The following is a 27,665-nucleotide window of genomic DNA, read 5'->3' on the forward strand; positions in this document are numbered from 1 at the left end:
TCCTGTGTGGTCTCCAACAACCTACTGCATTTTCTAAATTAGTTTCTCCCTTTGTAAAGTGAGCCTGATCGCTACATTTAAGGTTTTGAGATTCCAGCACAGTGACTTGAAGCACATACTGTATTTGCTGTGGGTTCTGTTAGCTTGTGGCAGAGAAGGTTTATGAAGAGCCTTAAAAGTTGTTGGTCCCAAAAGGCTTGCACACACTTGCTGGCAGTGAAATAGTCCACGATGTTCTTTGAGCAACTGTTTAACTCTTTCAGGATTTGCTCCCTCTAGTTATTTACAGTAACAGTTGAGTTTGTGTGAGAACATTTGAGTTGAGCATTTTGTATTTGTGAATTCCAATTACTTTTTAATGTGCTTTATTAAAAATACATGATTTAAAATTCCATTAGTTTACAACAGAATTATTATGAATTGAATCAAATTTTCAAAACCACTGCATCCAGCTTGTGGGTTTTGTACTTGGCACTTAGATTATACCTTAATCAGCAGTATTATTTCTGATTCATTTGTGAGTTAATTGCATTCCTTAGAAAGTATCTTTGAACTCCTTTGAATACTGTTGTTTAAATTTAAGGTCTTATTTAGTGGGTTGCATTGGAGGTACAAAGTTTCTATTAAATTTTCATTAAATATAATTAAACATTAACATTTTCACTAAGCATTTCCTGCTAAGTATCACTGATTCCACCTATTTAAAACTTTATTTTTGAAGGAGAAAATTGTATAAAGAAGCAAATAGAATTAAATGATATAAATAATTTGGGATTATTAGCAACTTTCTTTCCTCTCTGACTTAGTTAATTTTTGTCTCTTAGGATAACCCCACAGTAGTTGTTGAAGACTTGCGGCTTTGCACCGTTAAACACTGTGAAGACATAGAAAGACGTTTCTGTTTTGAGGTGGTTTCTCCAACAAAGTAAGGAGAAGTAATGAAACAGGTTTATTTAAAAATAAAAAGAAGTTACATTCAGTTTTCTTGAAATGCAAGATTAACATTTCTCATGGGGTAGATAAAAACAGGAAAACTTTCTGAACAATTCTGTTCCTTGAAATTTTGGCAAAGAGTAAGTGATGCTGTGAGAAGTGTTCCTAGTATTTAGTTTACTTTTGGCGTTAAAATAAACATGCTTTCTTGTGCTTTATACACAAATGGCTTGTGGTTGTGGAGCTCTTGTGGCTTACTAGCTGATACTATCAAGCTGCTTAGTAACGTAGAAAATAGATCTCAGTTGCTCCAAATTTCTGATTGGTCTAATGAGAGAGAAAGATATTGTTGTCTCAGTGTTAAATTACATTTCACGATGCCCTCAAACTATCAAATAAAAATATTTTTCAGCTCTAGCAGTGCAGTGTATTGGTTGTATTTGGAGAAATATGTTGGTCCTGCCACAGCAAGGGCAGGACATGTATTTCTCACTAATGATTTTGAGATGTGACCATATTTAAGGTTGTTTTTATATATAAGGTCAACCTGCTTTTAGGTGTGGATTTTATCTACACTCCCCACTCCTACTTAAATTTCTCTTCTTAACAGACTGCCATCCTAATGTTTGCATCCGTGGTGTGGTTCACTTTAACGTGCTTTTTGCTCCTGCTTGCCTATACTTTTTCAACCCTACAGTGTTGAAACAGTTTTATACTTCCTGACCTGTTTCCTTTGACTGTTGGTGTGAAAAGTAGTTTGTTCATTGTCAAAGAGCTTTAAAATAATTTTTCTTTATCTCATTGAATGAAACTGTGCTTTCAAGGATTGATACCTGTATCTTGTGTAAATAGTCACGGAGGTAAATTGCATGTGAGGATATAAAAATGAAAAATTAGGAATAAGAAAGGGAATAAGAAGCTAAGCCATTCCCTGGGTTATTTGAAGAGTTATATGTTTTAGCATTATCTGTGAATAGTTCTGAAACAAAGAGCTTGCAAGTCAATAAATGGTCAGCTGCTTTTTGTCAAAATGAACGAGTTATTGTTTAGTAGGCATCATCTAATATGCTTGTGGTGATAGTCAGCAACTTTCTCGAGGCTGTATTTTATTGAAAAATGTGATGTTTGATGTTAGCTGCTTGGTCAGTCTCTCTGAATCTAACTTGTCACAGAAGCTGCATGCTTCAGGCTGATTCAGAAAAGCTGCGGCAGGCGTGGATCAAGGCTGTTCAGACCAGTATTGCTACAGCATATAGAGAGAAAGGGGATGAATCTGAGGTGAGTTTAAACTAACCAAACCACCACCCCCCATTAGATCCTGAAAATGAAAAATTAAAAATCTCTTTTTGTGAGAGGGGAGGAGAAAAAAAGTATCTGTTGTCTGTCTTCCAGTGGAAATGTAATGAAATTTTGAAGGCTGTGATTTCTATCTGATGTATCTTTCACTCCATCTTACTAGTGTTACTTTGGCCTGTATGTTCTAATGAGATTTTTCTGTAGTGTGATTAAAATTCATAGGATGCTCCCATATTCAATTCTGTTTTTTTCTAAGAAGCTAAACAGTTCCGTGGCTTTACTTCACCTTAAGCGCATAGGGTTCTAGTGCACAGTTAGTATCTGTGGGACTGTTTATTTCTTTAATTTAGTGTGTATGTGTGGTCATTGTTTCTTTTCTTTTTTAGAAACAGGAAAAGAAATCATCTCCTTCTACTGGAAGCCTAGAATCTGGGAGTGAGACAAAAGAGAAGTTGTTAAAGGGAGAAAGTGCTCTACAGCGAGTTCAGTGTATTCCTGGTAATGCTGCCTGCTGTGACTGTGGTTTGGCAGATCCTCGCTGGGCCAGTATCAACCTAGGAATCACGCTGTGCATTGAGTGCTCTGGGATACACAGGTTGGGGAACTCTTCAGAACTTCAGAATTTGTGTGTTGACTTAATTAGGAAGGGTGGTGTTTGCCTCTTCAAATGTATACTGAAGCCAGATTAGAAACCCCTCTTTGTAATCAGAATTAAGGTAATTGCTTTATTTGCATAAATTAATGGTAAAACTGTCTAAGACATAGCATGGTTAATATTTTTTTCATGCTGTTTAGGAGCTTGGGAGTCCATTTCTCAAAAGTAAGATCTTTAACGCTGGATTCATGGGAACCTGAACTTCTGAAGGTATGATAGCATTCTTGAAACAAGTTTCTGTTTGGTACTTTGTTGTACTAAAGCCTCTGCATTAGAAAGTTCAAGGCAAGAAATGCTTGCGTCTGTACCCAGTGCGTGTCTTGCACTTTGAAGTAGGAAATAAGAGTTGTGCGTTGTTTTCTTTTAATTCATTCTTTCTTTTAATATATGCAGTAGTAGTAGTCATTTTTGTTACAAACTTGCAAGTGAGAACAACTTATGACACCTCCAGGTTCGCAAATGCACTTTGAGTATTAAGTTTCATCTAATACTTTTAACATATTAAAAGGGAAATTTGTTTAAATACCAATAATATAGTGGGCTGAAAAATTTGGTAGTGCTGTATCAGCCTAAAGTGTGATTGTACTTGAAAATTCAAATACCAACTCATAAAGTGAGACCTTGACTTCCTGCTCCTGTTGGCTTATAGGAGAGTGCTGATGCAACTGCTCCTGTGTGCTGGTTCTGTGCCAAAATTCTATCTTGAAACATGGTTATGAAAATCATGTGACATTGAAATACCAAAACAGGAACTCACACATGGATGTGTTTATACAACTGGATAACTTATGCAAAGCATTCATTTCTAGCTGTGACGTTCTGATGCTTAGGTATTGTTTCTCTATTCTGAACCATCAAAAGACAATGCGAGTAGGCGTGTTTCTCTTGTGATTTGACCTTAAATAATTTTGATATCACTGTATTCATGGTGAGGAAACAACAAACAACAACAAAAAAACCCCAAAACTACAGCCCTTGTCCTGTTCATTTGAATACCAGAGCTGAATAATCTACCTGGTATTAGAAGCAAGAAGCCTGTTCATTGCCATCAGGAAGTTGTATTCATGGGCCAAATTCTCCCTGAAGTAGTATTTGCAGGCTGCTTTTTTGTCTTTGATCTTTTTCTGTAGACATAACAGATAATGATTTAGCAAAAATGTCTATTGGAAAGACCGAATAGAATTGATTTAATTGTCTCTTGCTGATGGGATAAGAATAGCTACCAGGAAAGCTGGTGGAAAAGAGTACCTTTGTTAGTAAGGCCTGCATACATCATTCTGATCGCACAAAAGAGATTGTTGGATGACAGATGGTCATTTTTGCAGTCCTTATTCAAAGAGAATGGCACTTCAGAAGAATGACTCTATTTTTTGCTATCTTACAGAGTTTGGTATCTTTATTCACTGATTATTTCACTAGCATGGTATAAATCCATGCTTATTTCTGTAAGTGTACTTTTAGGTGACAATGCGAAGTTGTAAAAATAGGCTGAGTGAGGTTAAAACCAGCTAAATAGGTAGATAAAGCCTTTAGACGAAATACTTAAATTTATTTATTTTTCTTCATAGCTTATGTGTGAATTGGGCAATGACATTATAAATAGAATATATGAAGCGAAGTTGGAAAAAGTGGGAGTAAAGAAGCCACAACCTGGAAGCCAAAGGTAGTAATCTACCAGCAGTGCCACGTACTTACTTTTCTTGTTGCTTCCTTCAGCCCCCAGCTGTAAAAGATGGTGCCAGTTAACTGTAACACTCCTTTGATATACGCTGTTTTCCCTTATCATCACTGTTTGCTCTCCCCCTTCTCTCACTCTGTTAGATATTTCTTCTGTTAGTCCCTTTTGGCTTCTATTGTTAATTTCTTTTTCTGATTTCCTTCCCTTGATTTGATGACAACTCTATACCATCTTGCTCTGTCTCATCAATGTGGGCATGTTGATATTGTTTCCTGTCTACTTGGTACCATCTGAGCCAGCTGTACTTGGTCTGTGAGTGCTCCTGGAAGGAGCCTGTGGCTGTGCCTTTTGTTTACAATGACTTTGCTCTTGAGTTTGACTCCTGTTCACTCATCTCCAGAATGCGCTTTCTTTCCTGCGACGTTATACTTAAGCTCTGCTGCTTTACAGCAACCCTCTAATGATTGTACTGCTGTCTTCCATTTCTCTGATGCTAATTTGTGTTTTAAGGTAGTTTCCTGATGTTTTCTTCTGCTGTATGTCTTTTAAAACTTTGTTTTTACCAGCTTTGTAAAGTGTTGGCAATTTGGAGACAATAATGGTAGTATAAATAATGTAGGGTATTTGCTTGATATTCCTTCTAGGGGTAACTGCTTTTCAGCAGTTTCAATAGTAATACTTTGAGTGCCTTTCATCGGTTTGTCACAACTGGGGAGGGTGTGTCAAGATAACTTGAGGTTACAAGAAAAAATATTTCAGCAAGCATTATGGAACCGGTGGTATGCCTACACGAGGCTTATTATTGTTATTGTTCTCTTGATGTTCCTTTAACATTTTGCAATTTATATTTACCTAGGAAGCTAAATGTATGCTATATTAATTGGTTATTAAGTGTAAAACGTATAAAAGATTAATACCAAGAAGTAACATACAGTAACTAACACTTATTCTTCCACGTACCACTTTACAAAGTCTCTACCTCAAAGAAAATATACATTTATGAACTTAAGAAAATTACTTTCTTTTGAGTCTTATGCAAAGTTTAATCAAGAATCCAGAATGAGTTACGCGGTGTACTGCTCATCTTTCTGAAAATGTGCTGTTAAGTGTGTTTTACAAGCAATACCAAACTACAAGTTTGGTTGCTGGCTTTAGTGTGAAATAGATGTTCTTTTAATACATGAAAATACTAAAATATTAGTTTATTAACTCCAGGATTCTTTTATATGACAGACAGGAGAAGGAGGCATACATCAGAGCAAAGTACGTTGAAAGAAAGTTTGTAGAGAAGCAGCCTGGGTCAGTATCTCTGCTTGAATCTGGAACAAAAGTTTTGCCTCAAAGTCAGGAAGAGAAAAGGCACAGTGGCCATGAAAAATCCCTTCAGGCAGGGGAACAAGGTGCGGCATCCCAAAAAGGTATTTACAGACTTCTGTCTAGCTATATCACACATGTTCTTTTTAAAATAACATATTTTTGTATTAATTTCCTGCCTTGTGCAGAGAAGTTGGATCTGTCTTTTAACGGGTCATAGCCTAGTTCAGAAGTATGGGGAGAAAAGACTTTTTCAGAGATGTGCCTTTTCAGGTGGGCAAGAATTTGGAGTGGGGATGCTTATCATTCAGAAACATATTAACCACCTTCTTTCCTCCGTATTTTCATCCTTCTTAATTTTTCCAATAACGTTCTTTCCTGCCCTATCCCTTCCTTACTGCCTGCTTTGTGCTTTGCTAACTTGCATGTCCCAGCGGTTGCTGTAAGTAGCGACGAGGCGAGGCGGGAGTCTCTGTTCTGTCCTGATGAGCTAGATTCACTCTTCTCCTACTTTGATACCTCTTCAAAACTACGTAGTAGTAAGTACTACAGCTATGGCATGTTCAGTATTTGCACTAGTAATCCATTGTGTGTTGTGGCCATTTCCCTGCCTTTAATCTATTGTCTCCAGGCTACTGCATTGCTTAGTGTTTTCATGAAATAATTTAAGCTTTTTTACTTATCCTGATCTTTTCCTTTTTAGTAACCTTTGGCATTTATAATTATATTATAAATGTTATGGTTGCAATATGTGACCATATTTTTCTATGGATGCATTAAGAATATTGAATAATTACTAGTATTTTTTAAAAACATGATGTGTTCAGGACCAAGTATAAGAGCTTGCTTTATTATCATGGTATCTGTGAAGAGTAGGTACTTATGGCCTGTATGGTAATGCCAGTTTCTCCCCAAAACAGTACGAAGCAGTGACAGTGGGATCCAGCAGAGTGCTGATGACAGCAGAGAACACCTTGCCTCTACTATATCAGCTAACAGTTTGTATGAACCAGGTGCGTTAGGCTTTGCACTTTAAGATGAAAATTTAGTAAAAGAGATTAGTATGTGGTGATACAAATCATGTCTCTGATATCGTGGTGGGCTGAAACATTTTTAACAAGGGTAAAAATTGCTTGAGTGACCTTCTTTCCCTCCAGACTTGGTAGCAAGTGTGACATTGGGTCCTTCTAAATGAGTTCAGAGAACCATGTGTTTTCCAGTCAGATGATACTGAGCCAAACTTTGGGGTTTTGTGGATAAAGCAGTGCTGCATTTTGATATGGACAGGTCTCCACAGAAACACATAATCCTTTTATAAGTAGTTAAGCCCTTGGAGATAAAATTCCTATTAAGTCAGAGATAGTAGGCTATTATGTGTTATTTGAGCATTCTTGCTTCAATTGTCAGGTTTCTACTTATGTGGAATTGACCACGTCTGTAAACACTACCCCCTCCTTACTCAGTTATATAAATTGATTGATGAAATTATTTGCTATCTAATATTACCATCCTGGTCTGACAGAAGTATTGAGTATGGCTTGTCAAAATATCAAAAACATTTATAAAGCAAACTTATTATTCTACATCAAAGCACTCTTCTGAGGTATGTTTTAAATAGAGCATTTCACAGCTGTGGTTTGTAGGCAAGCAGCATATGGCTTTCACTGCATTGTAGAAACACTTATGATGCTGTAACTCATGAAAGCTTATATTATAGCAGTGTCTATCTCCCAGACTTCACTGTGTATAACTCCTTGAGATGAAAAGAAAGATTATGTTTTAGTCCAAAAGATTATAGGCTACAGCAAATAATTGGTAAATGACAATGGGATTTTTTAAGGAAAATTAGGTCAGAACAGTGTTAGCTTCATATTCAGGTATATCAAGCTGTTGCAGATAAAGATACATTTGTATGACTACATCTTTGCAGGAAATTGGTTTTATTCCTATCTTGCAGTATAGGATAAAACACACTTTAAGCTAAAATAGTTTCTTAGAAATGACATGGAATATGTAGATTGAAGAATAGTCAGTAATGTGGAGAAAATGTTTTCTGGGCAGTAATAATTCTGTGATGTGGCCATGCCTGAATGCTGGAACAAGCTAAAGGCATCTGTGACTTCTGGCAGAACAGCGTGACAACACACAGCATTCTGCAAAACCTGAGCTACCTTATGCCAGAGAAATTATATTTTTGATCAGAATTCCAGGGGGTACCTTATAAAAACAGGGGTTAGAGAAGCAATTTTTTTTTCTTTTCAGAAGGAGACAAGCAAGAGTCTGCTGTGTTCTGTGACTCCAAACAGTCTAGTCCAGGATTGCAGCTGTATCGAGCTGCCTTTGAGAAGAGTCTTCCTGATATGGCAGAAGCATTGGCACATGGAGCTGAAGTAAACTGGGTCAATGTAGAAGAAAACAAAGCAACACCACTCATTCAGGCAGTGCGAGGGGTATGTGATATACAGCACTGACAGATGTGGGAGGAGGGGAAGGGGAATAATAGCAACATTTCTGTGTCACTGTTCCTTTTGAACTGCTTGCTTCGCTAATGAATGATAATGTGATGTTGCAGTTGTTTTTACAATGTTCTCTCAAAGTTGTTTCTGAACTATTTGTTTTTTACTTTTTATGCTTTGTTTGGAATTATATAACGTAGTAGTGTTGAAATTTTATGTGGAAGCAAATCCTTTCTGTTCCCTTTGCCACGTGACTCAGTGGTGAGAAGGCAGGACAAGTTTGGCTCGTGTTCTAGAAATCTGGTCCTGAATTGTTTCATTGCTTTTATTCTGTAGGGTTCGTTGGTTGCTTGTGAATTTTTGCTGCAGAATGGGGCCAACGTGAACATCAGGGACATGAAAGGAAGAGGACCCCTGCACCATGCCACAGTTCTAGGGCACACTGGGTAACTCGCTGCTCCAGAATTTGTAAATGGCTGTCCTTCACTATAGTTGTTAATGTGAAGCTGCTTCATTTCCCTGAATATTCTGGCATTTTAATGTTTTTCAGGTTACCTAGATTTTTCTTAGGTTTTTGTGGTGAGAGGAAATAACATTTTGACTTAGCTAGCAAAACACACAACTGTAAACACACTTTGGTCCATTTTGTGAAAACATTTATTTAGTGATGCTTTGAGATATCATGAACGTCTGGTGAAGACTCATGAGACTTTCCTTGTTTCCTTAAGAAATGTGATACAAATAGGAGAAATAGTGGTATGTGAGGGCCAAGGCCTTTTCTGATTCATCCCACCTGTGTTACAGAGAGTACATGCATGCATTCTAGAGTGCAACAGCTTGGGGGAGTTTAAGGTGTAAGCTTATTCTGTATGCCCTGTTTATAAAGATGAAAAGTTCTAATAGCAGAGGAAAATTAAATCCATTTTTATTGGGTAAATCAAGCACCTGTGAACTCTATTCCTTCCTGTATTGATTTATTGTGTTCAGTGGCTCTTTCTGTCATGGTAAAAGAGATGAGGTTTTTTGGTTCTATAACCAAAGATGATACAGGAAGGTGGAGTCACACTTTTGGAGGGTTAAATTCCTTGCTGCACTAGCATGATTAGGCTGTCCTTGTAGTGTGGCTTAATTAAAGGGTTTGTGTACTACTGCGTTAGCCTAACTACTGTTAGTTATTCTAGATGAGCAGCGCTGTTTTGATAAATTCAAGAGACTTCTGGTGACTTAAGCCAAATAAATCACATAAAGCTTGAACTTATTTGCTTTTTTCCCTTATTCCTTTATTGCTGTGAAAATTATTCTTAAATGCTTTTTTTAAACAGGCAAGTGTGTTTATTCCTAAAACGAGGAGCAAACCAGCATGCCACTGATGAAGATGGGAAAGATCCATTGAGTATAGCAGTGGAAGCTGCAAATGCAGATATTGTAACATTGTAAGTTGTATGTTCTTTTTTTGGCTAGGTCACTAGGTTTTCCTTTTCTGTTTCAAGTTAAAAATACAAGAAATGTTAAAATTCCTTTATCTAAAAACAGGGAGAGCAAAAGGAAAATCAGTGCACTGTGCACTGATGACCTCACTGGTGTGAGATTCAGGAGTGCATTGTAGGTCTTGAAGTGCAGTCTTTTTTTAGAACTTTAAAGATGACATTGTTTTTATTTTCTAAATCATAGGTTGCGTTTAGCAAGGATGAATGAAGAAATGCGTGAATCTGAAGGACTCTACGGACAGCCAGGTCAATACTCTACTAATAACCATACTGAAATGCAGTATAAGAAGTGTATTCAAGAATTTATCAGTTTACAATTAGATTCTTAGGATCTGAGGGAAGTTTAAGATAGCTTCATACAATAATGTTTTTTATAAACAACCAACACATGTTAAAGCTTCATTGAAATTCACTAGTGTGACTGTCAGACTATTTAGGACACCTAAAAGGAGAGTGTTTGCAGTACATTATTGTAGTAGTTACATTAGTATTATGTTACTACAGCCATTACCAACCTGTTCTGCTGGTAGTTGTTCACAGTTTCCTCCTGTTGATGTTCCATTGAAATTTACATAACGTTAGGGTGTACCTGATGTTACTTAATAGCAGCTTTCTGACCCAGGTTGCTCAGAGACAGTTGAGGAGTTCATCTTATTACAGGATACCATTCTCCTTCCTGTGGAATGATCCTCTTTTTCTGTTTTTTAAGAAAAAATGCTTGCACAGCGATGTAAAAATGTACATCAAATATTTCAAAATAACTCCAGACAGAAATATAAATGTTATTTACTTAATTTTATTTTTAAATATTTTTATTTGATACAATAAGAAGCAAAACAGTCATTCTTAAGTATGTATTTTTGTATGCATAGTATCTTACCATTTGATTAAAAAAAGAAATTGGCAGACATTTGAGACATTCGAAGAAAGTAACAGATTTTATTTAATGAATATGTGCAACTTTATTCTCGGGCATTCAGTCCCAATCTACATTATGTTCTGATGTGATATTTATGCAAGTTATGGTTTGCTTCCATAGGAATTGAACTTCATGCAAATGTCAATAATGAAGGTACACTTGATTGTCAAGTTAGACAGCTAAAAACATGCCGCTATACCTGGCAGCAGTGAAAAGCAAATCTTATTTTTAAGGTTGAGTGCTGAGTACTCTTGGCTCACTCCTATAAAGCCCTTGTGAATTGGTGGAAAATACATAAGGATGGTGTGTGCTTATGTCTTTTACCAGACTGGGGCTGCAGCGTACTCAGGGGGCAACACTGAGTCTGATGTCAGTATCTCAGATGAACTCTATTAAATAAACCATATATATTTAGTTCCTCCTTAAGAATAGATGTTTTTCAAATTCCATTTTAAACAAGTCTTCTAGGAAATTCAAATTAAAAGTACTGTAGACACTCAGACATTCAAATGCTTTCTTTGACAGAGCAACAGATAATTTAAAAACATACACTTGATTATGAGCTTTAATGAGGAAGAATTCCCCACTCAGAAAATGCAGCAGGCCATGCGTATGAAAAATGTCTATTGCCAGTTTGGCCGTTTTGAATGTGAAGCTGTTTTCTCCTATAATTGCATATTACTTCACTGGCAGGCTGAAGATAACAAATACTGAAGTATTTTTGAGTCTTCTCACTTTCATTTTAAGAGGTAAAAATAGTAACTGTTGGTGTCAAATGGTAAAATGCCATTGTTTTAAGGGAGGGAGGTGTTTTGATTTGGAAACTTTTTGCTAAATCATAAATGAATATTTTAGATTAGAGGTGTTTAGAGGAGGTATTCAGATTCGGAAGCTCTGTGCTAAATTATAAATGAATATTTTAGATCACAAATCCAGAATTATTATAAACCAGAAAAATATGTTTCTATAGTTTGCACAAAAAGCCTTTAGTTCGTTACTAAATGTTACAAATGTTTAGTGAAATGTTTCATTCATTCATAAAAAGGCAACACTTACATGAAAATATGAATGAGTTTAAACTGGAGATGAGGGAGACTATTTTCCTTGACACCTTGTTTAAAATTTTTTTTTGGCAGATTCTTTAGTTAGGTAGATGAAATAAAAAGCTGGCTAAGTCTTTCATTGAAAATATCTTGACCTTTTTACCAGTTTGTATTACAGTAGAGCCTAGCGACTGCAGTTGATACTATCTGTAAAATATCTGTGTCTGATCCTTGTAAGTAGGTTAGATTGACAATGGAAAGTAGAGCTGCCACAACAGTTAGAGATTGCCAAAATCAAGGGGAGGGTATCTTTAGAATAATTTTTGAAATGCAGGCCACAAGCTGAAGCACAGTGTCCCAGACAAGAGATCTTGCTGTATCTTTGGATAGCATAGCTCTGCTTTCCTTGATTCTTTACTCACTGAAGTCTTTTTAACAGTTGAAGTAAATATTTGAGCATTTTAAATGTTAATGTCTGCTAGCCTGCTAGAAGGGTTGTGTAATAATGTAAGTGTAAGCACAAAACCTGTCTCTGCTGTCATGATGTATGATGCCTTTACATACATGGTCGTAGACGAGGCAGGTCTTTTTCACTGCATATACATGTTAAATTATCTGCACTGCTCTTATTTGAGAACTGCTCTTTTCTAATATTATGATTCTAGAAGAAAATAAGGATTTTCAAGACAGTTGTATGTTTGCTGGGAGCTATGTGAGGGTAAATATCGATATATGAGTTTGCTGTCATCAGAGTGAAGCCAACTGCCTATTTCCCTGCTTTAGTAATGCAACTGATAAGCAATTACTAATGTAGCTAATGGCATCAACATTTCTAATTTAAATATACCTGGCTGGTTTGAGCTACTGAGAGAATGTATATATTGCTTTGCAAGGTACAGTTGGTCTTCCAAAATATTCCTAGAATGGGAACTAGCTGAAACTAGCTTGTTCCACAAAAATTTCATTTCTGGTGGTAGAAGCCATATGCACCATTGTACTGTTTCTTGTATAATACTCGAGTGCTCATCTTCTGGTGCTACAGTATGTCTGCTAACTCTATGATATTAGTATTGCTACTTTTTCTTCCTATCTTTTCTTGAATGTATGATGTGTGCCTTTTGAGTTACTCTGGTGTTAAGTGGTAAAGCACTGTTATAGTATTTTTGTACATAAAACCTGCACTTTAGGGAGAACATTGCTTGGAAAGGGAATTTCCAGAATTCGATTTTAAAGTAGGATTTTGAAATCATTATAAGGTTTACAGTATTAAGTATTTTAATGCAGCATACAAACTAAAGGGGCACTTTATTTTAGTATATTTTTGTATGCAGTATTTTTGTTATGTAATAGAGCCAAACATAGAGCATATCTTGCAAAAATAGCTTTTTTTTCTTTCAAATTGATTTGAAAGAACCAACTATGGCAGCTTGAACTACAGTACTAGTTCACCAGTGCAACCTACTTCTGTGTTAAAAGCATAATTGCTTTTATCATACAAGCTTGATTGCGATTTGTGTTCTTCATAGCTGTTCTTTTGGTGAATGTTACAACTCCCTTCATTCTGTGCTTATCTCCCAGTGCAAACAGTTATCAGAAACTGTTACAATACAATGTCCTGTGCCTGCTTCATCTCTAGATGATGATACTTGAAACTAAATCTGAAAACCAAAAGGGAGTTTCGCTAGAACTGACTTTTCCTAAGAGAGCAGTATTGAATGTATTTATCTTAAAGTCTGGGAAGAATTGTGTCATTAAATTTTTATATAAACCCACATGCCATGCATGTTAAATACTTTTGGAAGGTCAGTTACAATTTCTGAAAGTTCTTTCAAAGGAATGGAGTCTCATCTCCAAAAGATTAATAGTTCTAATATTGGAAATGTGCATTAAAAGATGGAAAACCAAAACAGTGTAACTCTTCACTGTAGTGCGAACTTTTAAACACGCATCCTTTTTAAAACTATCCTTTGGTAAAAAAAAAATAAAGGTGGAATAATACTTTTCTTCCACAGTCACACTGGAAAAGAAAAATCTTCATGTTCAATGTACATTATGAGAGAGGTTTTGGGTTGATTTCTTTGTTGTGCTATTAATCAAGCTGTCAGCAAGGAACAGTAGTGCTGTGATCTTGTGTCCTGTGTGATCAGCTGTGTTGGGAATACAGTAAAATTTGGATGGCTGCATAGTTCCTGACCAGACCAAATGTTTCATGCATTTAATTCCCTTTGAAGGCAATAGGGTATGGTTAATGTTTTAAAATGAAACCTGGACTCAAGGCCCAAAATGCTGCAGCATATGAAAGAATGTGAAAGTGTCCATTTTTAAAGCGTTAGAAGAATGACTGGGCAATGATTCAAAATGTAATCATTTCTGAATGTGCTTTCTTTTGTAGACAGGGAAGGAGAGGGAGAGAAGGAGATAGGCCTGGTGGAAATTGCTGCCATCCCTCATTTGGGAATATATACTAGTAGTCAGGTTGTGTTTAAGCACAAAGTGTGAGGATAAAAAAACCAAATGAAAGGTGTTTAAGGAAAGTATCATCACTCTTACAGATAAAACTAAAAGATGTAATGGATGTTCAGTAATGCATGTAAAAATTTATATTTGCTGAAGTAATAGACCGAAAGGACTTATGAACAGTAATTTCTCTACTTAGGATTGCTGCTTTTTTATACTATTGCTTGCTGGTTGTTTCTTTCCTGGAGAGTTCTGTCTGGCTGTAAGACTTCTGACCTCTGTTGCCAAGTAAATCTTTATTTATGCCATAATTCTACTTTTTCTGAAGAGAATCTTGGTTAGCAATTCCTTGCAAAAACAAAGATTTCATTCTTTAATAGCTAATAAACATTTTTCTTTTTATGTTGCTTTAAAATGCTTTCATTTTTCCTTTCTAACTCTGAACTTTCTTCTGTGTGGCTGCGTGTGAGGTACTATTTCAGGTATAGTTTGGCTTTGTTTAATTTGCTTCTACAGAATGTGCATGCCAGTAAACAGTCCCAAAGAGTTCACATAAGCATCATTCCACCTATAAGCAATCTTTATATGTGGATGAGTGTTATACAGTAATGGGTAGCACAGCAGGGCATTTGTGTGATGGTGGGTGATGTTACCTATCACAAATGTTTAAAACTGTTTCCCTTTTCTTTCCTACCTAGGAGATGAAATTTATCAGGACATTTTTCGTGACTTTTCTCAAATGGCATCAAATAATCCAGAGAAGCTAAACCGTTTCCAGCAGTCAGATTCCCAGAAGTCTTAAGTGTCAAGAAGGAAAAGAACCTGATCCTGATAGTGCAAGTCTTTTTTTTTTTTTTACTGTAACAGAATGAATTATATGCATTTTGTTAGATAGCTTGGATAAAATGACCACTCTAATGTAGCTTTAGATTGTGGTAGCTGGGGAAATGTATGAGGTTTTTTTTTATGTTCCACAGTATGTATACCTCAGCAGCTGAAGAAAATGTTTTAAAAAAACAATAAAAGGAATACCTGCTAGCTCAGTATAAAAACAGTACCTGTTAGCAAGAACAAAGCTGTCTGCTGTTCATACATAAAGGTAGCAGAGCATAGCTGTACATGTTGTAGACTCGTGATGGCAGGAGGATCAGACCAGCTTTTGCTATTTACTATTGCCTACTGTCATCTGTCTCCCTATTGCCATAAAGAATGTGCCTCTGACGAGAAGGTCTGGGTTGCATTTTCTGGGACTGTTTGGAAGGGAATCGGGGTCATGACTTGCTGAGTTGTCTTCCTGTTTGTGGGCCTATAACTTAACAAAGTCCCTTTTCCTGTGCTGACTCTTTTTAGAGGTAGGCTGTTAATAACAAGACAAGCTCCTGCTCTTCTGCAAGCTCTTCCACAGTGGAAGCTGTACCACCAGGCTGGCCTTTATGCTAGTGACTGCGGGTCAGTCACAATAGTTATATAACCTGGAGAACCAGACTTCTAAGAGCAGTTTATTTTCCTTTTTTCTCTTAAATTAAGCTTTCTGTGCAGCAAGTATACTTTCACATGAGCATGTGGAACCTTTCACAGAAAATAAACTTAATCCTTCCGGACATGATGTGGGGTTTGTTTGTAGTATTTTGACATCAAAACTTGAAACTTGAGACATGGAAGTAAATATTGAGCCAATGGAGTTTGTGTAGAACAGTCATACAAAGGATGTCTGTTACCTTTTGTTTTTGCTGTTCTCACTGCTAGCCCTAAGATGAATATATAACATTTCACATGTTATGCAACCACTCTAAATTCAGGGCAATCAATCCTTTGTATCAGGAAGCAGTATCCTTCCATACACATCTTTGCAGATCATGTAATGTGTGTTGTCTAAACTAAGGTGTGCACAAGAAACCCTAGGAATTTAATTGCACATTTTTGCAAAGTAATGAATGAGCGTAGTCTCCAGCTGTATTCTGAGGGCAGCAATACAATTTGCTTTATTCGTTAGTGAGCTCCACTTTGTGGATGCATAAATGGTGTCTGTAGATACTTGCTTATATGTCAGGTTAATACCTAGGTAGTAATCACCTGAAGCCCCAAAGCAGCAGATAGTTATTTATGCTCTATTTGTCTGCCCTGTGGACAACTTAAGGAGAATTTTCAGGTAACATAGTATCAATGTGAATTTTTAATAATCCTAATAGCCATGGCATTATGCTAACTTGCTGTTTAAATGGATTTAGGAAATTAATTGGCTTTTCTCCAAGCTGGCTAAGATAAGCAAAATTGCGGGGGGAGAAAAATAATCTGTAAACTACGGTAAAATTGAACTTTCTGGCACATGAAATTTTAACAAAGTATTTTAAGTATTTATAATTTTGTATCAAATCTGGATGACTATTGCTGCAAAATTAACAGGGTTTTACAATTGTCCAATAGATTCTTTTTCAGAGCAAAAGAATCTTACAAAACAGTTTTTGCCTCATGTGGTCTAATTACGCTAGGAAAAGCAGATTCTGCCCATTTAAAGAGTGCATTTAGTCTGAATAGTAAGAAACTTAGGAGTATCAGCTATTAAGTAGTAATTTCTAGTAAGTTGTTTTTTAAATAGCTGTTTATTTAAATGATAATATACTTCCTATTCTGCAGTATTTAACAGCAGTGGATGTTCTAGTATATCTTAAAGTAAAATTCCCAGTGTACAGATGGGAGAATGTAAGATATGACTATGTATAGTATACACTTTAGGCATAGTTTTTTCTAAAGATTTGTCTTTTGCAGCCTACGTGACAGGCAGCATGTAGTGCGATTGGCTGTAATGTAAAGCTACCTAAAGCTTAAATGGCATAATCACTATCTCAGTCCATGCTGCTGGAAAAATGTCGGAGACACTTACTTCAAATCTCGTGCTGGTATATTCCTCCCTAGCCACAAAAATCTGTGACAGATTTTGCAGGATGACTTCCTGTAGTCAAAAAAGCTGCTTCTCTGTATCTCTGTAGATCCATATGCTGCATTCCCAGCTCTGATCTGTCTGGGAAAGCAGTATCAGTCTGTTTTATGCTAAAGGACTAACAAAGCATACCTGATCCACAGGTTGTATTACTCTTGTCAGGAGCTCTTGAGCGTTAATGGGTCAGGAGGTAGGTATGTCACTTCTGATCCTGCAGCCTCCTTCCCAAATCCTTTTAGGTATGCGAGGGTGTCCAGTATAAGCTGCATTCAGTTAAAACTTTTTTCAGGCCAGGTGCAATGCATCCATTAACGTTTCTCATCATTTCACATAACTTGATGCCATATTCATTTTGGCTGTATTGATGGCTTAGTCCTACCAGAGGCAGGCAGGCTCAGTGCTCCAGGGCCTCTGTAACTCGTGAGGTTCGGCCTTCAGTTGTACAAAGCATGGTTGTCGCCAGGGCTCGGAGGATCTGGATTCACACAGTTCTGACTCACGTGCTGAGTCCTAATTTTATTGGACTAATATGAGTCTTAATATTATTCTGCTCAGTAATGTTAGGAAACTTTCATTTTTATTACAATATGAACCTCAGTATAACTAGAATAGTAGACAGTAAGGCTCCCTTTTGGGTTAGTGTCTTGTACTCCGCACCAAATAATAGAAATCTTCGATTCCAGTTCATGTTTCTCTGTAGGTGTGAAATATATTGGTGAGCTACAAAGCAGTGAATTCCCAACACAGTTTAAAATCAGCTTTCACATGCATTTTTAATAACTTATTAGGTAGCCCATTGAAAGATTTTATAATATTTTTCCTAGCCAGAGTTAGATCATGTGTTCCAGAAGTCTCTTGGAAAGACAATTGTCAAGGAGTCAAATATACATTCTAATGCATCTTGATTTCAAAGGTGTAATTTATTTACGTTGCATGTTTATTAAAATGGTGTCTGTGGTGTCTCCTTGGTGGTCTGTATTGTTTTGATTGTTCATAAGGTTTCCTATTTTATGTTAAGGTCAGTACAGTGCATATAACCTGAAATTTCTGAATTATAGTGAGTTATGCCACTGAATTATGTTAGACATGCTGGAATTTCTACCTAAATTTATAAGAAACGGCGGTAGGTGGTAGAAGTCTGTCTTTGCTTTCACAAGCTGCATATATTGCAGTCTGAACGCATGTTTTGGTTCACAAGTACCTTGTGGACTTCAGCCTCCTTTACCAGTTAGGACCTAATCCAAGCTGAAATCCACGGCAGTCTTTCCACTCGTTTCCGAAGCTTCAGGTTGTACTTCTTCATGGCATCTAATGTTACTGGGGTAAAGAACCATGTATTGATACTACATTTTTCACTCTGGGGGTTTTATATTTTACCTGTTTTTATACTGAGCTGAAAGTTTTAGAAAATGCAACCCGACCAACTGCTGGCAGCAAACCCCCATACTTGAGGAAGTTGTTCTTCTGTTTTGCAATATGACATCAGTACACACCTTGTCCAGATCATTGGGGTTCTCCTCAACGGAGCAAAAACTTTGTAGCACTAAAGAAAAAAGGTGAAAACTCTAGGGTTGGCTGTGATGTTTCCGGGACTTGGTGCATCTCTGCAGCGATCTGTTTTACACTCTTTATGTTAATTCTGCTTCTTGGTCACGAGAATCTCAAATGCCACACTGACTATAAAAGGACCGTTTGATAAAATTACAAATAATAGGGTGTAGTATTTTTACCGAGGACCGAGCTGCTTCATCTTATTATTTAATATAATGAAAGTATTTTGAGTCTCAGTTTTGCAAACTACCCTTCACAGATGGACCCTTGGAGTTTATGCCCCTTGTTTGTGCAGCCTGGTCCTGGAAATGCCTTGCTGCCTTGTTTGCGCAAACGCACCTTGTAAAACAAGAGCGACTCCCGAAAGGCAGTTCCGGGCGGGAGGACGTGTGTACCACTTCCCCGTATCCCCTTTCACACACTGCTTTACCTTTCCACGTGAACTGTTTTCTTGTTTCTCTTCCCATGGAAGGAGATGACAGAGGAGGAAGAGAGTCCCGCTTACTTTTCTGTTACAGTCCCAGAATTTCCGGGCGTTGCTAGAAATTGCTGAGAAATCACCGTTTCCGCCGGCGGGACAGGCTGCCCTGGATTAATGGACTTTTTGTTACGTTTCTTTACCCACGTGTCCCTCTGTACTTGGTTTTTAAGCGCTCCAGCAGTAAATGCCTGTATTCCCCCCCTGAGGTGTAACTGTACCGACTGTACACCGCGGCGGCGTTCCGCCAGGCTGCAGCCTCTGTCCCTGCAGCGGCGCGCGGCGCTCTGCGGGCTGTCACGGTACCGGCGGGGCGCGCTGTCCCCGCGGTCGGGCCCCGGCTGCACGTGCTGTAAGGCCTGTGGGCGCCGGGCTCCGTTAAACCTGGGGGCGCGCGGGGCGGGGGGCGCGCGGGGCGGGGGGCGCGCGGGGCGGGGGCGCGCGGGGCGGGGGGCGCGCGGGGCGGGGGCGCGCGGGGCGGGGGCGCGCGGGGCGGGGGCGCGCGGGGGCGGGGGCGCGCGGGGCGGGGGCGCGCGGGGCGGGGGCGCGCGGGGGCGGGGGCGCGCGGGGCGGGGGCGCGCGGGGCGGGGGCGCGCGGGTGGCCCCGCCCCCGGCATGGCGGCGATGGGCCGCGCGGCCCGGGGCTGGGCGCGCTCCCAGCCCTGCGCCCTGGCGCTGGCCGCCGCCCTGGCCGTCTGCGCCTTCTACTACCTGGGCGGCGGCGGCGAGACCTTCTCCAGCGCCACCCGCCGCCTCCGCGCCACGCCGCCCGCTCCGGCCCACCGCCACCCCCAGCGCGGCGGCGGGGAGGCGGCGGCGGGGGGCCGGGACCTGCATCTCCTGATGATGTTCACCAAGGCGGAGCGGAGCCCGGCGCTGCGCGCCAAGGGGCAGGCGGCGCTGCGCTCCCTGCTGCGGCACGGCCGGCTGGGCGGCGCGGACGCGCTGCACCTCCACCTCGTCACCGAGGGCGCCAGCCGGGACATCGGCCTGGGCCTGCTGCGGGACCTGCTGCGCGGCGCCGCCTTCCGGCACCAGGTGCGACGGGGCGGCGCGGCGGGCCGGGGACCGCGGGCGCTGCTGCTCCGGGGGCGGCCGGGGACCGCGGGCGCTGCTGCTCCGGGGGCGGCCGGCCGCCCCCCGGCCGTGGGCTGCGCGGCGTTTGTGGGCGGCCCGGCGGCGCGTTAGCCCTCCGTACGGCGAAGGGCCGCGGCCTAGCGGAAAGAAACTTTCCCGGCCGGCGGCCCCGCCTGGCTGCCGCTGCCCGCCCAGCCCCGCGGGCCGGGTGAGGGGCCTGCCCGGCGGAGCCGTAGCCCGCCGCCCGCCGCGAGGTGCCTGGCCGCACTCGGGGGCCGCGCCGCCGCCACGGCGCTTTCGCCGGGGAGAGCGGTGGCTGTGAGCGGTGGCTGTGAGCGGTGCGGCCCCTCGGCAGAGCCCGGAGTGGGCCCGGCTCGGCCGGGGGGGGGGGGGGTGTGGGGTCCGGGGGGCTGCCGGCGGCGCTTGGAAGAGGCGATGGAGGGCGGCAGGGGCCGGGGGGCTTCCACGGGCCGGTGTCGGCCCTGCGACCTGCTGGAGGAATATTTCTACCTCGCGGAAACGTCGCGCTGTCCGTGCGAAGTCAGGCTTTCCTTCGCGTTAAACAGGTGTCTGGAAACGGGGAGTGTGGAGGTGAGGGACCCGTGGGCACCCGGACTGTCCCGTTCCCAGGTGCTGCTGCCGAGTGGCGGGCGGAAGCGTTCCCTGCTGCTCTCTAACTTCTCATTCCTCAGGTGCTTAATAGTAACTGAACCCTGAGACGTAGCTAGGGATGCAACCTTAACGTTGTTCATACACATCATTTATTGGTATATAATCCCACTTTTCCTTTTCCTTAAGCGGTGCTTTACTAGCGCAGGTGCTCAGCCAGGTCACATCCATGGTGGGTAAACTGCTCCGAGCCAGCAGTGCAGAGCTGTCGGGAGGGGTCCTGCCTCGGGAGGGGTCCTGCACGCCGCAGCAGGGTGGACTGGCAGTGCCCCGTGACAGTGCCCTGCAGCTGTGCAGTGTGACAACCTAGTCCAGGTTTGTGATATTGTGTCCCCTGGAGTGAGAGGACCACCAGACCACCATGGCATTCGGATCCTCTGTGTGTGTAGCTGCCTTATTGCCATCTGTTCTTTTCAGAAACCAAATTCTTCTACGGGCAGCCTCGGCAGCATTGCTTCTCCAGGAGCACGTGGGCTTGACAGTTGAATGTTGTGTGACGTGGGGACGTGCGAGTGATGTGCCTGTTGTGGGGTGGGTCTCTGCCTGTGGGTGCTTGTGGACTCACAGTAAAGTTCACTGCTTGGTGAGTGTGTTTTGGACCTCGGTGAGTAGGTCTTGCACCAGAACTCATCTCTTGGATGTGAGCAAGCAGTGTGGTCTGGAGGGCTCTGGTGAGATCTCACTGGGATCTGCTTAGCAGGAAACATCATCCTAGCTTGGACCTTTGGTGCTGCTAAAATGTTGAAGGTGGTTGATCCTGATACTCAGGTAGGTCCAGGAGTAACCCATCTCCATCTTGATACCTTTTCTTTCCTGGTTCTCTTGGTGTGTCCCCAGAACGTTCTCCTCGTTCTTATGCTGTTTTCCTAGAGCAGGCTTGATAAAGGGCTGAGGGCAACTTGAGCTGCTGAGGCAGGATTGATAAAAGCCCTGAACTTTTTCTTCATGAGAACATGTTGCCCTCTCCTCCCAGCAGAGCTGGGATCAGTTGGATCTTCTGTTAAGAGTGAAGCCCAGGAACCACGCCTGGATCCCAGCACTTGGGGAAGGTCATGGGCCAGCTCTTGTCTCTCCCTGAGCAAATTCAGGAGTTTTCAAAATCTGCTGGGGACTGACGCAGCCGGTTAATTGGGGCAGCACATGGAGAGTGAGAGCGCGGGCCCTTCGGGATGCACCGCGGTGGGGTGCGTGGGAGCAGCTTAGGCACAGGACCCTCCCTGCTGGGCAGGGCAGGGCAGGCAGCTGTCCCAGTCGTGATGTGGTGTCATCGTTCCCGCAGTGCCCGTACAGATGTGTCCCAGATGTGGAGCTGGGAGCGTAGCGTGCCAACGGCGAGCGGCAGGTGGAGCCCGTGCTCCACGAGGTGGTGGTTTTTTGGCGTGGCGTGGAGAGCGGCGGGGACGGAGGAAGCCGGCCGGGAAGCACCCGTGGGCAGCGGTGCTGCAGGGAGGACTTGCCGCACGCCAGCACCCAGCCAGGACGTGGCCTTCCTGCCTGTGCCTCGTCCTCTGAGCCCGGCTCGCCGAGGTTCTGCTGGGCTTTTTCCAGGGCTTTTATGCTCACAGTTGCAGAGAGCGCGTCCTGTCCCGTGGGTTGCAGGGTGATCTCTGCAACATTTCCCGCATCCCGGTGAGTGTTAAGTGCCCAGGAGCAAGCCTAGGCATGTCTCAGCAGCCGATACCGTGCTTACAAAGAGCCCAGACTCACCCCGTTTCCTGCAACTCTGGGCTGCGTACTCCGACTCTCTGCGCTGATTCATATCACTTATTTATTCCGTTCCCCTCTGAAAATAAAATTAACCGTGAGCTCTGCTCGTTGCTCTTCCTGGTTGCTTGTTCAGAACAGCCCTGTGGAAGATGCTGCCAAACACCGACTCCTCCGTGGGTCTGGTGCTGTGTGAAGACATGCTGGGGTGAATGTAACTGAGCTTCTGTGACTCTATGCTTACAAGAGAGCTGAAAGATGCACAGCATGAGAAGAAGGGAAAGTTAAAGAGAAATGGAACGTGCATTGTTTTTTCCTAGTGGATCAGTTGAAAGAGTCTTTCCTTGGTGCAGGACGTGAGTTTATAAAACTGTGCTTGCACAGGAAACCCCTAGAACTTAACGTTTCTTAATGTGCTCAGCAAACGTGGCTGGATTTAGCTACAGGGATTTACTGAAAGCTGCTACACAAATAAATAACGAAGTACAAAATTAGCAGCAGATCAGCAAGCTGTGCTAAAGTCAGCGCTGGGGAGAGGAGAAGCCCTCACAGTCCTGGAGAGGCTGACCAGCCTGTGGCTGCGGAAGGAAAATTCAGCTGCTCGGGAGTTTGCTTTGCAGAAGTGCCTAACCAAAGGGTGGGCAAAAGACACAAATTTTCCTGTTTTCTTTGGCGGGGGAGGGAAGGCAGATGATGCTGTGTCTGGAGTTTCAGGAGTGCTTTTCCCATGATTTTTGTCCACTGGTGCTTGGCACTCTGCTCATTTCAGAGGTGACTGGGATTGGTTTGACTTTTTTTTTCCTCCTGTTCATCTTTTTCCTATGTGCTGTGCAGACTTCAGGCTGTCTTTGCTGGATGCAGAAGGGCAGTTACAGGTGCTGTATTTCTCCTCGATGCTTCTCCAGTCTGGCCAGACCCCAAAGCTGCCACTGCTGAGCTGTGTTGGAGCAGAGCATCACGCATCCCAGTGATGGTGGTGCTCAGCTCTGTGCGCAGGTGGTCCGTGCCTTTGCACCTGGAGAGTAGTGGTGTTTTGCTGTGTTTGGTCACCTGGGATCACTGCCAGCAACGGCACTTGGTGCTGCTGATCTGCTCCCTGCAGCTCTGCCGCTCTCCTGCCTGTTCCTGCAGCACTGCCGGTGCTAACCACGATGGCAAAGCCAGCTGCGAAGCTTGGCAGGGCTGCGGCAAAATGCTGCCGTAATGTTAACCGGTAACAGAGTTTCCTCCCCTGTCCAAAGCCAGGTGTGGCTGCTGATGAGCTCTCCCAACGCACTTTCGTACATGTTGTTCTGTGTTTTTCCTGCCGTCCTCCTGCAGGCGCTTGGCCCCAAGCCCAGCAGCTGGGACGCCAGCAGCCTGACCGCCCCACTGGGGGACACACTGGCCGCAGAGCCTGTCCGAGGGCTCTCATACAGCGCCTGGCTGACAGCAGAGGCCAGTGGCCAAGGGTGGGTGTTTGAGGTGCCCTCCCCAGGAGGGTGGCTATGGGGACTCTGCTGTGACTGTCCTCCGGTGGTCCCCCGACACGGGCTCAGCCATCGTGCCCAGGGTCAGGTGGGCCTATCACATTGCCTTGTTCCGCATACTGCAGGTCCCATGAGTGGCTCCCGGCCTTGGTGAGCTGTGCTCTGATGCAGGAGCGCTTTGGTCTGGGTAACATTTTCTGCAAGAAGGTGCGGGAGGAAGAAGCCCCAGGCTGCTCGCTGCCTCCATCTCTGTGCCACATTTGTTGGGTGTCAGAGCAGCCCCCGGTGCATCACGTAGAGAGCATGATCATTGCACCAGCTCAGGTTCCAAAGCTGCCTTTTCTTCTGAAGCACTCGGCTTGGTTTAGGTGATTTAAAAAAAAAAAAAGCAAGTGCTCTGTCCTGCATGTATAAGTGTACACTGCAGGGCTCCTTACTCTTGAGCAGATGAAGTTTTAGTAGGTAAAAGGAGTGAAACCATAGGACTGTTGAATAGTTTAGTTTTGAATGGACTTCCAGAAGTTGTGTGGGGCTGACTCCCCTCTGAAGGCAGGGCCAGCTTGGGGAAGTGTCTCAGTATCCTTCAAACAAGGGGTATAGGCTCCCCTTGCCAAAATTCAAGTACTGCTGCGAAGTCGTATCCTCACTGGCCTTCAGTTCCTGCGGGGCTTTTCCTGCTGTCCCTGGCCTGAATAAGGCAGCGCGACCTCAAGTCTCCACATTTGAGGTCCTGCACTCCCTCTTATCTGCACCGGGGTTGTGTCCCTCGTCCCTCTTAATTACCCTGAAAATCTCTCTGGTTATCTTGCATGATTCAGTGACCTGCATCCTTCTGTGTGTATAACGAGTATCAGGCTGCATGGAAGTTCCTGTTCACCAGACTTTGGCCAGAAATAATTATAAACTTGTAAAATTGCAGTAGCTGACAAGGTACGTTTGCAGTTGCTCCAGTTTCTGGCCCATAGCTGCAACCCGCGTAGGCGCACCAGGGCCAGTGCTGGTGCATGGGCTGCAGCAGGACTGGGGAGTGCAGAGCATGGCTGGCTGAGCACAAGGAGAGCTCCAGCACGAGTGGGCTGAGATGCATCTAGAGAAGTTGCTCAGCTCTGCTGTAACTCCTGATGTTTGGATTTTCATCAGCATGTTGTGGCCTGTCCTCCCTTTCCCCCTCCAGCCCCAGCGGGACGTGCTGCAGAGCTTGTCTCCGTGCTGGGCTGAGGTTCAGGAAATCCGGGCTGCGTCCCTGGCCCTGTCGCAGCCTGCCTCTGTAGCAAGGAGCAAATCTTGGTCCTCAGGGTGTGACGTGGTCTGGCTTGCCTCAAAATGGCAGGATGCCAGAGCCTGAAGCGAACCACCACCTCTTCTGATGGACTCCATATGGGAGACCAGATACGTGGTTGCATTAGGCAGTGGGAACAGACCAGAAAAAAACCCACAAAACATTGAACATGCTTGATTGTGTGAGTGGATTTCAGTCTCTGCTCATCTCACAGTTACAAAATGGCTGTAAAAATCCTTCCCTCCTTTCCCTGGCATTGCTGGCTCTCTTGGCAGGGCGACATGAGGGGACAGGGCAGTTGGGCCCCTCTGTGCAGCTACAGTGCCACCAGCAGTATTTGTGCTTTGACAACCTCCCGTGCTTGCCCCATTCCGCTGCAGGCTGAACAAAGGCTGCCAGAGCTGCGCCAGCTGAGTGGTGTTTCTGGTGTCTCTCCCAGGTAATAGTCCATGATGTGAATGAGCTGACGGAAAAGCTGTTTCCAATCGTTGAAGCCATGCAGAAACACTTCAGTGCTGGATCAGGAACCTACTACAGCGACTCGATCTTCTTCTTGTCAGTTGCCATGCATCGCATCATGCCCAAAGGTAAGGCTCCGCTGAGCTGCCGCAGCAGCTGCCTCTGGCAACACAGGCTTTCTTTTTCTTCTGCATGGAGATACTGTCCAGTGCTGTTTGAAACACAAAGTTAATAAACTTTTGGGGTGTGCTTCTGGGGTTCTCCTCCTTCCTGCAGAGTGACGGACCCTTTGGTCCAAGACCATCCCCATCCAGGTCTCCACTGGTGTGAGTGGTGGGAGGTTATCCATGCTGCATGGCAGCAGGCCCTGCCTTTGTGCCCTGAGATGGTAGGAGAGGTTAGACAGGAGCAAGCGTGCTTGCCCTGTGTGTGTTTAGAGTCCCCCTTCCCCTTGGGGTGTCAGCAGGAAGGTGCCACGTGCTTGTGGTGCAGCTGGGGCACTAGCAAGCATCAGCAGAGAGCAGCTGTCGAGCCTTTCCTCTTGGCTTTGGTGAGTTCTTGGAAAGCTTTGCTGATTAGCAGCCACTGATCACTTAAGTTTCCTTATTGTGCCTTCACTCTGTTGTTGCTGAGTGCAGGAACAATAAATCTGCAGGAAAACAAGGCAGCTGGCAGAAGGGGTTTGGCTCAGTTAATGCTGTGTTTTCCTTCCCTGGCTGCATATGGGTGCTTCTCCATGGACCAGCATTCTTGCTAGCCTTGGACCAGTTGCACGAGGAGGGTGTTGCTTTCCTGGGTTCCAGCCCCCTTCCCTGGAGCTCCCCCAGCCCTGCCTGTCCCTTCCTGGGGCTCGTCCCTGGGCTCTCCCTGCCAGCTCCCCGCTGGCTTGATGCACTGGTGATGGCAGCATCCCCTCCTGGGCTGGCCATGGGCCTTCCCTGTGCCGCAGCAGGGAGCCCCGGGCTCCTGCCTGGCTCTGCATCTGTCCCAGGAGGAGGTGACCACCCTCTCAAAGCTGTTTGTGGATGGCATGCAGTGGTGGCCCATTCCCATATGTGCGTGCTGAAGCAGCTGTTCCCATGGCTAGCACCGCAGGCACCGACAGCTTCCTCGGCATCTGGAGCATCTGCCCAGCCATAGTACTCTCTGCAGACTTGCCACCGTGGATCTCAGGCGCAGTCTTGCTCTTGCTGGGATGTGAGTGGGTGCAATTCCCCTATGCCCCTGCTGAGCCCTGTCCCAGATTGGTTCTGCACAGTAGCTCCTGCCTCTGTACTGGTTTGGGAGGCTCTCTCTGGACTTGCCCTTATCCTCCTGGCTCAGCCACCCGTGCTAGCTCATTAAACAACGGGGCAATGGTGTTTAATTTGTGCGGGCAGGTGTTAGGGAAGAGCAGGCAAGGAGGTGACCTGCTTCGTCCCCCTGGGTGCTGTGGGGCGAGGTGGTCCCAAGGGTCTCATCCAGTCCCCGCTGATCATTACTCTGGGCTCCAGCAAATGTGCTGTACTTAGCTCTCCATTTGACTTGGGTAATATTTTTTTGTGTCTGGTGATGTCTGCATTGCGAGCGCTTTGAAGTACGCTGAATACAAATGGCAGTATTAATGCTGGCTAATTCACTCCTCCCGATTCCCTACCCTGCCTTTACCGTGTGCTAAAGATAGCTGTGTCGTGCCGTCTGCCAGCAAGAAGCTGCTCAGTCTGAAATGCCTTTTCTCGGTTTGTCAACCCGTGAGTTGTCTTGTCCCTTGGAAAGCTTGTTTGCTCTCCCTGAGCCTGACAGGGCTTTCAGTGGTCTGTTTGG

At 43.7% G+C, this 27,665-nt stretch overlaps 2 protein-coding genes across 7 annotated transcripts in view; both read left to right on the forward strand.

Moving 5' to 3' along the window:
• The window catches only part of ACAP2 (ArfGAP with coiled-coil, ankyrin repeat and PH domains 2), a 66,694-nt gene extending 48,554 nt beyond the window's left edge, over positions 1-18,140 (forward strand). For 2 of the 6 annotated variants that reach the window (XM_040612890.1, XM_040612891.1), the window contains 13 exons: positions 825-925; positions 2,106-2,211; positions 2,616-2,824; positions 3,025-3,094; positions 4,453-4,547; positions 5,796-5,980; positions 6,311-6,415; positions 6,797-6,889; positions 8,139-8,326; positions 8,669-8,778; positions 9,655-9,765; positions 10,004-10,065; positions 14,937-18,140. In XM_040612890.1, coding sequence (XP_040468824.1) covers positions 825-925; positions 2,106-2,211; positions 2,616-2,824; positions 3,025-3,094; positions 4,453-4,547; positions 5,796-5,980; positions 6,311-6,415; positions 6,797-6,889; positions 8,139-8,326; positions 8,669-8,778; positions 9,655-9,765; positions 10,004-10,065; positions 14,937-15,040 — 1,539 coding nt within the window. In that variant the 3' untranslated portion in view covers positions 15,041-18,140. The remainder of the gene's footprint in view (positions 1-824; positions 926-2,105; positions 2,212-2,615; positions 2,825-3,024; positions 3,095-4,452; positions 4,548-5,795; positions 5,981-6,310; positions 6,416-6,796; positions 6,890-8,138; positions 8,327-8,668; positions 8,779-9,654; positions 9,766-10,003; positions 10,066-14,936) is intronic. The other 4 variants (XM_040612892.1, XM_040612894.1, XM_040612893.1 and 1 more) reach the window with 2 other exon arrangements.
• A 1,641-nt stretch (positions 18,141-19,781) lies between these two features.
• XXYLT1 (xyloside xylosyltransferase 1) overlaps positions 19,782-27,665 on the forward strand; it is a 37,396-nt gene continuing 29,512 nt past the window's right edge. The window contains exons 1-2 of the mRNA XM_040612896.1: positions 19,782-20,243; positions 25,843-25,990. Coding sequence (XP_040468830.1) covers positions 19,821-20,243; positions 25,843-25,990 — 571 coding nt within the window. The 5' untranslated portion in view covers positions 19,782-19,820. The remainder of the gene's footprint in view (positions 20,244-25,842; positions 25,991-27,665) is intronic.

Source organism: Falco naumanni, chromosome 13 (assembly GCF_017639655.2).
Source record: "Falco naumanni isolate bFalNau1 chromosome 13, bFalNau1.pat, whole genome shotgun sequence".
Classification (NCBI taxonomy): Eukaryota; Metazoa; Chordata; class Aves; order Falconiformes; family Falconidae; genus Falco; species Falco naumanni.